Source organism: Aythya fuligula, chromosome 25 (assembly GCF_009819795.1).
Source record: "Aythya fuligula isolate bAytFul2 chromosome 25, bAytFul2.pri, whole genome shotgun sequence".
In the NCBI taxonomy this organism is placed as follows: domain Eukaryota; kingdom Metazoa; phylum Chordata; class Aves; order Anseriformes; family Anatidae; genus Aythya; species Aythya fuligula.
Window position 1 is genome coordinate 3,080,559 of NC_045583.1, and position 12,110 is coordinate 3,092,668.

Below are 12,110 nucleotides of genomic sequence, written 5' to 3' on the forward strand. Positions count from 1 at the left end.
AAAAGAAAATGTTGGAAAGATGCTAATTCTGTCCTACACTGACAGAGAGTAATACACACATCTTACACACCATCTTGTAGCCCTCCTTTGGGCACTCTAGTAGTAGAATCCAGCACTTGCTATTGTTAGAAACGCACAGATCAGCAATACAGAAGTAATCAGTTAAACACATACCTCTCAGATCATCTAGGCGATAATGTCTTCTTTTCTCTGTACTTTCCGTATTCTTCAAGAAGTCATTTGTTTTAACATCAAGGCTGGGTAGCTGCTTTCTCTGGTTTATCGAGGAGGGTCCACCATAAAGGTTTGATGTCTGATCATAACCTGGTGAACCTTGACCGAAAACACCTGGCTTCCTCCCGTCACCCAATCTGTCATGAGATTTGCCCCCTGCCCCTCCAACGGCAGAATCTTTGCCATAACGGGAGCCTAACTGTCCTAAACCTCTGTCCTCACCCCTACCATCCCTTTGACCTGATTCTTTGTCATGGGGTGAGCCTTTGTGTCCTGGCCCTCTGAAATCACCGGCAGTTCCCTTTCCAGCTTCACCTCGTACAGATTTGCCGGGACGTGAATCAAGCCCATATTCACCACCCATTCCAACCCCTCCCATTCCTTCCATACCCCAGGCTGAATGTAACTCCTTCCCATCACCTCCCAACCTGCCAACACCACCCCCTCCAGCCCTGCCTCCAGCTGACCCCCCATCCTTTCCATACGCAGACCCAGCACCTAGAATGGCAGAGCCACCAACACCCCTTCCTTCTGAGGATAAGCCAGCTCCTCCTGCTCCACCTCCATATCCTTGAACACTGCTCAGCCCAGCACCCCGACCGTGGTGTGAACCCATTACTTCTTCACCTCCAAAAGGAGAACGAGCTACTCCTGCTGCAGCACCACTTGATAGACCATCTTTTCCATAGGAAGATCCAGCCCCCCTTGCACTAGTTATACTACCACCAGCCCCAGCTGGGAGACCATCCTTTCCATAGGGAGACCCTACACCACCAAAACCACCGGCACCAGCACCACCAACACCAGCCCCAACTCCCATTCCCACTGGAAGGCCATCTTTTCCATATGGAGACCCAACACCTCCCAAACCACCTACACCAGCACCGCCAACACCAGCCCCAACCCCAGCTGGGAGACCATCCTTACCATAAGGAGAACCAACTCCCCCTGCACCAGCTAAACCTGAACCACCAACACCAGCCCCAGCTGGGAGACCATCCTTTCCGTAGGGAGACCCAACACCTCCCAAACCACCTGCACCAGCACCACCAGCTCCAGCTCCAGCTGGGAGACCATCCTTTCCATAGGGAGAACCAACACCACCCAAACCAGCTGCACCAGCACCACCAACACCAGCCCCAGCTCCAGCTGGGAGACCATCCTTTCCGTAGGCAGACCCAACACCTCCCAGACCACCAGCACCAGCACCACCAACACCAGCTGGGAGACCATCTTTTCCATAGGGAGATCCAACACCTCCCAAACCGCCTGCACCAGCACCACCCACTCCAGCTGGGAGACCATCCTTACCATAGGGAGACCCAACACCACCCAAACCAGCTGCACCAGCACCACCAACACCAGTCCCAGCTGGGAGACCATCCTTTCCATAGGGAGAACCAAGACCTGCTGCACCACCTGCACCAGCTCCACCCACTCCAGCTGGAAGACCATCTTTTCCATAGGGAGACCCAACTCCTCCCAAACCACCAGCACCAGCCCCACCAACACCAGCCCCAGCTGGAAGACCATCCTTTCCATAGGGAGACCCAGCACCTCCCAAACCACCTGCACCAGCACCACCTGCACCAGCCCCAGCTCCAGCTGGGAGACCATCCTTTCCATAGGGAGACCCAGCACCTCCCAGACCACCTGCACCAACACCACCAAAACCAGCCCCAGCTGGAAGACCATCTTTTCCATAGGGAGATCCGAGACCTGCTGCACCACCTGCACCAGCACCATCAACTCCAGCTGGGAGACCATCCTTTCCATAGGGAGAACCAACACCTCCCAAACCACCTGCACCAGCCCCACCAACACCAGCCCCAGTTCCCATTCCCACTGGAAGGCCATCTTTTCCATAAGGAGAGCCAATTCCTCCTGCACCACCTACACCAGCCCCAACAACACCAGCCCCAGCTGGAAGACCATCCTTTCCATAGGGAGAACCAACACCTCCTGCACCACCTACACCAACCCCACCAACACCAGCCCCAGCCGGGAGACCATCCTTACCATAGGGAGAACCATCACCACCTGCACCAGCACCACCAGCCCCAGGTCCCATTCCCACTGGAAGGCCATCTTTTCCATAGGGAGATCCAACACCTCCCAGACCACCTACGCCAGCACCACCGGCGATAGTCCCAGCTCCAGCTGGGAGACCATCCTTTCCATAGGGAGATCCAGCACCTCCAAAACCACCTACGCCAGCACCACCAACACCAGCCCCAGCCGGAAGACCATCTTTTCCATAGGGAGAACCAACTCCCCCTGCACCAGCTAAACCTGAACCACCAACAGCAGCCCCAGCCGGGAGACCATCCTTTCCATAGGGATATCCAGCACCACCAAGACCACCTACACCAGCTCCACCAACACCAGCCCCAGGTCCCATTCCCACTGGAAGGCCATCTTTTCCATAAGGAGAGCCAATTCCTCCTGCACCACCTATACCAAGCCCAGCTGGGAGACCATCCTTTCCGTAGGGAGATCCCACACCACCAAAGCCATCCACACCTGTACCACTGGCACCAGGTCCCATTCCAACTGGAAGGCCATCTTTACCATAAGGAGAGCCAATTCCTCCTGCACCAGCACCACCAACACCAGCCCCAGCTGGGAGACCATCCTTTCCATAGGGAGACCCAGCACCTCCCAAACCACCTGCACCAGCACCACCTGCACCAGCCCCAGCTCCAGCTGGGAGACCATCCTTTCCATAGGGAGACCCAGCACCTCCCAAAACACCTGCACCAGCACCGCCAACACCAGCCCCAGCTCCAGCTGGGAGACCGTCCTTTTGATAGGGTGATCCCATTTGTCTTCCGGCTCCATCAGCTCTAACCCACTTTCCAGCTTCAGCCCCGGGTTCACCTGATTGTCCATGTTTACCATAGAACCCTCCCATTTTACCTGCAGTAGCATCATCAACACCTGCCCCAACTGGTAGACCATCTGGACCATAGAGTACCCCCATTTCTCCTGCAGAACTTCCACCTGCACCAGTTCTAGCCCCATCTCCAGCTGGGAGACCACCTGGGCCATACAGCAAGCCAGATCTTCCTGCCTGACCTAGATGACCACCTGCATCAGCTGTTAAGCCATCCATTCCATATGGAGCCCCTGTTTCTCCTTCTCTTTTTATACCGGCTCCACTCACACCAGCCACAGTAGGCAGACCATCCTTGCTATAGGGGGATCTCATTCCTCCTGCAGTCTCAGTACCGGCAGCATTCTTACCAGATCTAGTCCTACCTAGCTTATCATCCTTACCATACAGGGAATGCTTGTCTCCCACTCTGGTTGAATCAGGATCAAGTCCATCTAACACAGAACTTCCATCAGTAGCACCTAATTTCTTGATACCACCAAAGCCAGCTCTAGAACTATTATCACCTACTTTATCATTTTTGCCATGCCAAGAATCCATACCTTCTGCATCATCCATGTCAACATCAACTGCATTCAACATGCCCTCATCTCTGCCATCCACAGAATACAATTCATCTGCTCCTCCTGTTCTATCACCAGTATTTGCTCTACCTGTCATAGAATCTTGGCTGTGTACAGGCCTTAAACCTTTTTTCCCTCCTAAAATTTTTAGTCTAATGTCACTATCATCATCTGTCATTGATTCTCCATCTCTCTCTGCCTCAGAAAACTGCCCGGGCCCCATTGTTCCATCTCTGTATGTTTTGCGTAGCCCCTCTTTTCCCAGAAATATACGTCCTTCATCAGCATCAGCAGAGTAGCCTTGACTGCCTTCTTGGCCATTTCTGTACCAGTCATCTTTTTCTATGCCAGTATCCATAAGATGATCTTTATCACTAAGATGTTCTCTGCGTTTAGGTTTCTTAGCCCCATCTTTATCTGTCAATGTTTCTTTCCGCCAGCCAGATTTCTCTTTTTCACCGTCTTCATCCTGTCTCTTTTTTCCTTTGGGATCTGTATTGAAGATGAATTGTTTGATTGAAGAAAAAAATTACAGAAACAGAGAAAAAACAACAGTCAATGTCATGTACTACATCAACAAAGAAAATTCATTAGCAAGTTATCATTTCTTTCTAAGACACAGAAACAGAACACATTTAAATGAACTTAAATTCAGTTAAAAACCTTTTTTTTCATTGCTACACTAACACATAACTTTACATTTCTTAGTTAAGACAACAATTATTTTTAGCTGAAATATGTTTGTTTACAAACAACAAAAAGAAAAAAAAAAAAAAAAAAAAGAAGAAATGGAAGATCAGGGCAAACCCAGCATGATAAATCCAATTTAGAGGGACTTAAGTGGTATCTGGGACTCTTTAGTTCCTTTTGCCTTCTCCCTCCAGCCCTGAAGAAATTGCAGAATATCCCCCACCCAGACTGGTCATCAGTTCCCTTCAATTAGAATCTCATGGCTATTGCAGCAGCTTGCACATTTGGCATCCTGGCACTTGAGAGATCTCCAACCCGAAGACTAAAGATTTTGGTTCTGTGAACAGCTTTGTATTAAACCCATAATTCAGACTTTTCTGAGACAAAAAGTGGGTCATGGACTGTGTTTATTTTCAACCTAGATATAATTTCTGTAGAGCATTGACAGCTCAGTAAGTCAACAGGCAGTTGCTTTTTATGTCATACTCAGCAACCTGCCCTGTTTCTGAAGGATTACCAAAAAAGGTCTTTATGAAAGCTTTTGCTGCAGCAGGAACTCAAAAGAAACCGAAACAACTACATTTGATAATCAAAAAATATAAGCCAGCTAACTATTAATCTGAATCATAGTGAAGACTGAATCATAGAATATCCAAGTTGGAAGGGACCCACAAGGATCACCAAGCCCAACTTCTAGGTCTCCAGAGGACCACATTAAAAATAAATAAATAATTCATGTGTCTTCTTGAACTCTGTCAGGCTTGGTGTCGTGACCATGTCCCTGGGGAGCCTGTTCCAGTGCCTGACCACCCTCAGATGATGAACCCTTTCCTCATATCCAGCCTGAATCTGCTTTAACTGGAAGGCACATTTCCCACCTTCCTCTGAGCTGCTTCTAACCTGTTTAACCCCTACTTTGGAAAGAAAATACCATCTAGCAAGATGCCCTCTAAATTCCCTTGATTGTATGTATGCTGCATCCTCATTAAAAACACATGATAGGATATGGAGCATTTTTAGGTAAATGATGGAGAACATACTACTTCATAGTAGTACTATGTACTAAGTAGTACTACACAGTACATAATACTTCATACTTCTCCAACTGCAGAGGAAATAAACAAATAGAGCTTGTCATAATTAATAAAAAAAATTGTCTCATCTGAAGAGAAAAGAAGGTCTAAACAGACCTTCATTTCTACAGATACACTTTAGGAACTTGAGGCTCCACAATTTGTTTCTCAGTGAGCAATAAGACAGTGAGAGGATTATTATCTTATTTACATGCTTCAGGCCAACACTGTGGGAAAAATATATTGTCACTTACACTCTACAAGAAGATAGGCATTGGAGGAACAGAGTCCAGTGTCGAGTGTGTACATGCCGTTGTCAGAGGCCTCAACATCCTTGATAACAAGCTGATGGGTCAGACCGTCAGGGGTTATGGAGATCTGGTGCTTCTCACTTGCCTCAAGGGGGTGGGTTTTATGTAGCCACACAGCATCATAGCAAGGACTGCGTAGGATACACTCAAAGACAGCATTTCCCTTCTCAGGACAATGCACATCACGAAGTGGCTGCTGAAATCTCACAGGGATGGCTGGAAAAAAAAGAAAAAAGAGAAAACACAAATCAAAGGCTACAGAAAAGAAATAGAGTTATTTCTGTCTTCTCAGAAAAAAACTTGCTGCAGCTGAAGGAAGAAAGACAAGAACTTGCCATGCCTGTGAACACTACTTCAGGCAGAAAAAAAAAAAAAAAGACTAAGACATGCTCCTGTGCCCACTTCTACAGTATAGAGGGGCAGATTTTTGTCTTTATTATTTTAGTATAAGCATTTATACTACCCATCACTGTGATGTGCTGGTAATTTGTAGTCATTAATGTGTTTCAGTATCCTGATACTAGTATTGAGGTTGATGGTTGTTATGCCAAGCTTACAAAAATAAACTACAGCATAGGGTAAGTTAAGGAATTTGTCAACTGCCATCCGGAAGTCCAAAGGGCACTTGAACCTAGTCCAATTCCTTTGGACAACAAATGCAACATCCATAAAACATAATCACCCTCAAAATGTTTTTCACCTTTATAGTAAGGAGCAAACCATTATTAAGCAACACAAAAAAGTCTTCTGTTGTCATCAGCTTTGACTGCTGAGCTTTGCATATGCTCCTACATGAAACTTTCCAGCAAAAATAATTTCTTGATACAGCTGCAGATCACATACATCTAACCGAAATCCTTACATTCAGCATCCAGTTCAGTTGAGAAAACAGGTACATCTTCCACTCTGACTTGATATACGCCTGCATCTTCTGGCTGCACATCGTTGACGATGAAATTATACCTTTTCCCAATCCGCCTCAGGTAGTGCTTTCTGTATTCGTCCCCTGTTCCATATCTGAGCCTCTCACCATCCTAGGAAGAGTAACAACATATTCTTAAAGACAACACACAACTAGCACAAGGCATTTCAAATAAATCAGGCCAAACTTTTGCTATTGATATCAATGAGTGGCAAGAGAGAAGTCTGCAATTTTACTGAAATGTATCTTCCAGTGGAACATCCACAGCTCTGGTCACATGAGGATCACAGCAACGCAACTACATAAATGGATGGGATGTTTTACTTCCTTGCTATCTTCTATCAAAGAAGTGAATTAGAATCGAATATAACGCTGGAATTAAATCAGTCTGACTTTCTGATATGAGACTGCAGGATTTCTGCAACCTGAAAGACATTGTTAGAATTTACTCTTATCTGAAGAGCCCTTGAAGTAAAAAGGATGTCCGTAACTGAGAAATGTTCCCACTGTACTTGGATCTATAAATCCCGAGTGATATTCACCACCAAAGATTACGTGGACCCCCACACCAATACTTTTCCCTAATCAGTCAATGATTCTGTGATGGACAGACTATTTTAAGATGCGTATTTGCTCTCAGATACTGTCCAGCGGATCAAGCATTTAATGCAGACAACTACGGTGATTTACGACCTGGGCAACTCATCTTAAGCCTTACCTTAAGCACATAAATTTTGCTGTTACTATTTTTCAGGTCCATCTCTAGGCTAAATGTAGCAGTTCCATCCTTGTTGACTTTGATATGTTCCATGTTTCTGATACTGTTAATTAACTGCAAAGAAAGATACAAGAACTTGGTAAATGGTACAGCTGCCAAGACAGAAGTCCTTAAGCTGTTGAACAAATGTGAAACCTACCTTAAATCTGCACAGAAAAGAGCTACTTCTAACTTTTTGTATACAAGAAGCACCTGTGAATGTCCAGAGGTTCTTCTGGTGGGCAAATTGTGTTGTATATGCTATGCCCTGGTCATTCATATGCTACACAACCTCTACCTGTCGAGGTTTCTACATACTCTGTATGCAACAGGCAATTTTGACCCTCAGGCATATAACTCTTCAATGTTCTTATCACAGACAACTGAATACAGAATTTAGCTCTGTGGTTCAATAAAAGGATTACCCTAAGTTCACTATCCCCTAAAATGTATGAAGTCAACCTCAAAAAAGTAGGTAGCTTTTTCATCTGCATCAATATAGACATAGGACTATAAAACATGTTACAAATTGTTGCCTGTCATACAATAAAATTTTCATCTGTGATGCAATTTAGGAAGGTTTAGCACATTTTTAGAAGCTACTGAGGAACTGTAGGACTTGGCACCTTGTTAAAAATCAGTGCATTCAGTGTTTTCAGTTTATCCTACCTCTCCTTGTTCACTCTCTGCATCCCTTCTCATCTCCTGAAGCTTTCTCAGCATGCCACGGAAGTCAGAAATTCCATACTTAATACAGATTTTCTCATAATCTCTTTTATCTGCATGTAGTAACAGTTGAAAGATTGCTTCTTTGTCGATTGTTTTTTGTTTTGGTGCTGGGGCCCTTAGAAACAGGGGGAAAAAAATCAAGAATTTTTGAAAGACAACAAGATGTCTTTTTTCTACAATTAATCCTCTTTCAGTTTACTCTCCATAATTTCTGTAGCTCACTTGCTCTTGTACATATAGACAAGAAAGGATACGACTCTTCTGGCACAGGCTTTCTGTATCTAGACTACCAAATGAAATGGTGTCAGGGAATAGTCTTGCCCTGGGACATATAGAACACTGTAAATTCAGCAGTCTGGATAATTACTTATCAGAACCACTGGCACAGTTTAGCCCAGGCCAACCTGTACTTTCCCAAATTATTTCTCAGCACAGTTCAAGATTTTGCATAGGCCAGAGATCATTCCCAGTAGGCAGTCTTTGCGGTTTCCTGCTGGGGAAGTAAAGGGAGCTCACCAATGGGCACATGGCAGACTACAGATGGCATGGGAACCAGGGCTCAGTCCCTGGTTGCCCAGAGAGATCATTACATGAAGATTTGCCACTCAGCCATGAAGTTACTTGTAAGCTAAAAATGGGAAAGTGGAGAAACGGACCTTTTAAAGCCAAAATCTTCTAGTGCAAAGGAACATACACCTCAAAGCAAGGTTGGTACCTCGTGTTTATCTCAGCCTCACAGACAGTAGCAAACTGTTCTGATATGTCTGTACATATGCTGTCTCACAGCAACTTTGGAAACAACATATTGGCACAAAGGTCTATGAAGTTACCATATCAAGAAACCTCTGAGAAGTGTAAAAATGGCCTTCATTATATGGAGACTTACCGCTTCCTCAGCAGCTTCCTGAGGTCCTGAAGCTTCTTCTTCAATTCTATTATGGGGGGGAAAACGACGACACACAGAGAGGGAGGGATTAAAACAACAACAGAAAAATCAGATACCCAACACTCTAAAATATGGTCCCGAAAAGAAGATAATGCAAAACAGCCCCCAGCAGGAGACCATTCCACTATTCTGTGTTTACCTCTGGTGATGTTTTTACCCTTTACAAAAAAACTGCTGTGAAGCTTACAAGTTCATCTGCCAAACTCATGTTCTTTTAGTGCCATTAAAGGTCACTGCTTCCTACGGAGCTTTCCTCTCTTTCTAGAGAGGACACTCTAGAGACCCACAATTTTCCAGCCACGTTAACATGTTTGATGAATTTGACAGCCAAAAATCCTTTTCTAGCACATACCTGGAATCATTATTTGTAATAGCTCAAAGCCATGTTTACAAATGTCACTTTAGCCAAAGGTAAACAACAAGCAGAAAGTGCAGACTGAACACTAGAGATACATTAACCTTCTCTTACTTTATTTTATTTTATTTATTTAACAAGTTTGGGTGACTTTCAAAGCCATAAAAGACAGAAAACCTCCTAAAGAATTATACTACTGTTTATTTCCTCAGAATGGAGACTAAATTACTTAATATCTCATTTGTTTCTGCTGTAATGTGTATACAAGATTAAATTCCTTCCCCTGATAAAGCTAGGGAGGCAGGTAGGTCCTGGTAATGTTTTCCTATTCCTTCCTCAAAGGCCTCTAGCACTTTCTCTGATACCATGCTAATAATATAACTGTTTCATTTTGTGTTTGCTCCTCCCCACCTCCTGTTTTTCTTTCACAGAGCAATGAAGAAGAATAAGTAAAAAATGTACCAGATAGATAAGTATTTGGAATGCAAAAAAAAAAAAAAAGTGTATATATACATACATACATACATATATATATATATATAAAACTCACCATCAGCAGACTGAGCAGGAACGTGTTGTGCTTTCCTCTTAAAGCCAACTGAGAGTTTAGAAGAGAAAACAAATGAAAAGCAATTCATAAGATGAACAAGATAACACAGACTAACATCAGTAAGCCTGTGAACCATTAAATCTCTCCATCTGTCAGTGCAAGAGGAAATTCTAGTCTGGATTTCCTTGTTAGCTTGACACTGATGCCTAGTCATCCCTACCTATAATGCAACATTCCTATTGCAATTGCTTCTGTGCTTAGTGGATACTCTGTGCAATGGACGAGATTGTTTTTGCCCTTACAGTTGAAGCTTACAGTTTAAGTAATGGTAAGAAATATTATTTTCCTGCTTTAGAGATGGGGAGCCAAGGTGCAAGGATTATCTGACCAAATGCAGGTAATTGCCTTTTAAAATTCCATTATAGGCAGACAGGTGAAATGTAAACTTCCAATATAATCCATGTCCTGATCACACAGATTCGCAGAGCAGGTTTGTTATATTTTACTCATGAATTGCTTATTTCTCTCCACTGACTATGAAGAGAACCACAGAACCTGGTCAGGTGAAGACATCTGCACCATAAACATCTGAAGTGACATGAGATGGATCCCTAACAAAAGAAGATGGACCAACTTGTCCAACATGATTAAAAAAAAAAAAAAAAAAAAGGATCAAGCCAATTTAACACTAAATCCAGAGCTTCTTGGCATGGTCTGGTGCACTGATGACAATATCCAGCTTCTCCTGTGTTGCCTTAAAGCTCATATTGTCATGGAGTCACCAAAGTTGGGGAAGTTGCAGAAGACCTCCAGTCCTCAATGACGTAGAAAATAGCCCTTCACACCAACAATACTTAGACAATACTCTGGGCACCCACCCCCAAGGGACAGTGAAGCCAATTACATGGGACCACAGGATATTTGGACTACAGAACTAGTCAGTCTTACCTTGTATGATCCTGAGGCCAGCAGAGCATGTAGCTTCCCCATATTCATTTATAGCAAAGCAACGATACACATCAGTGTCATCTGCAGTGAGTTTATTTATCTTAAAAAGAAGAACATAGTAAGAGCTTGCAGCCATGTACTGCAGTTCATTTATTCAACTTGTAATAAAACAGCTACTTGGTGAAATTTCAGATCTTTCTTCTGTTCTCAGAATGACTCAAAAAATGGCTCAGTTGACTTTTGTGCTATTTCAGACCTAATGTTATCTATATATTCTTTTATTTGTGAAATAGTTAGACCCTTTTGCTCTTTCGGCACTTTTTAAAAGAATAAATGATCAGAATGTCATCATCTCTAGTATTTGCAATCTGCATCTATTTTGACCTTCAGCTTCTCTTCCTGTTTCACCCTGAAAGTCATTATACGGGTGGAGTGATGCAATTGAGTCCTGAGCTGTGTTTTAGGCTTTTCTAGCAGTTGATTACCTAACCACTTTTGCTAGATGCTGATGTTTCCACCCCGATAGCCCACTGCAGGCTTCCCCTTTTCATTGTGCTCCCCTCTCTGTGTCCTGTCCACAGTATTTGATCTTTACCTTCAGAATGTATTCACTTGTAACTTCACTGAAGAATATTTCATATTTGTCAGGATTGTCCATTTCTCCTTTTGCACGCCTCCATTTTACCTCAGGGGTTGGAACACCTTTGACCACTGCTCTGAAAATGGCATTTTTACCTTTTGAAAGAGGCAAGAAATTAGTTATTGAAGACAAGCTTGGGCATAAGGATTCTCACGCCAGGCTCCTTGTGTTATTGATAAAGTGACCCTCAGAGTGAGCCATTTTTGCTGTTTTGGACAGAGACATTCTTTAAAAATAATTCTTTTGGTTCTCCCTGTGAAGAATGCCTAAATTACCAATTTAATTTGGAGGAATTTGAACATTTAATGTAAGATACCTGCAATAACCTAATAACCTTGACCAAAATTGTGCCAGTAGCACATCTAAGATGAACTTGCTATAGCTCTGTTGATTACAGAAATGATTAGAGGGTGTTAGCAGTCGTGGCTGGCAGGCTAACACCCCATTTAAAGACCTTTTATGGTTGAATATAGACAAACCCTGTCATTATTGACAC

At 43.8% G+C, this 12,110-nt stretch overlaps 1 protein-coding gene across 1 annotated transcript in view; it reads right to left on the bottom strand.

Moving 5' to 3' along the window:
- IGFN1 (immunoglobulin like and fibronectin type III domain containing 1) overlaps positions 1-12,110 on the bottom strand; it is a 37,650-nt gene that overhangs the window by 8,939 nt on the left and 16,601 nt on the right. The window contains exons 3-12 of the mRNA XM_032203007.1: positions 11,570-11,709; positions 10,975-11,074; positions 10,027-10,074; positions 9,062-9,107; positions 8,116-8,290; positions 7,408-7,521; positions 6,630-6,801; positions 5,711-5,983; positions 3,539-4,185; positions 175-3,457 (exon numbers count right to left, since the gene is read on the bottom strand). Of these exons, the coding sequence (XP_032058898.1) occupies positions 175-3,457; positions 3,539-4,185; positions 5,711-5,983; positions 6,630-6,801; positions 7,408-7,521; positions 8,116-8,290; positions 9,062-9,107; positions 10,027-10,074; positions 10,975-11,074; positions 11,570-11,709 (4,998 nt within the window). The remainder of the gene's footprint in view (positions 1-174; positions 3,458-3,538; positions 4,186-5,710; positions 5,984-6,629; positions 6,802-7,407; positions 7,522-8,115; positions 8,291-9,061; positions 9,108-10,026; positions 10,075-10,974; positions 11,075-11,569; positions 11,710-12,110) is intronic.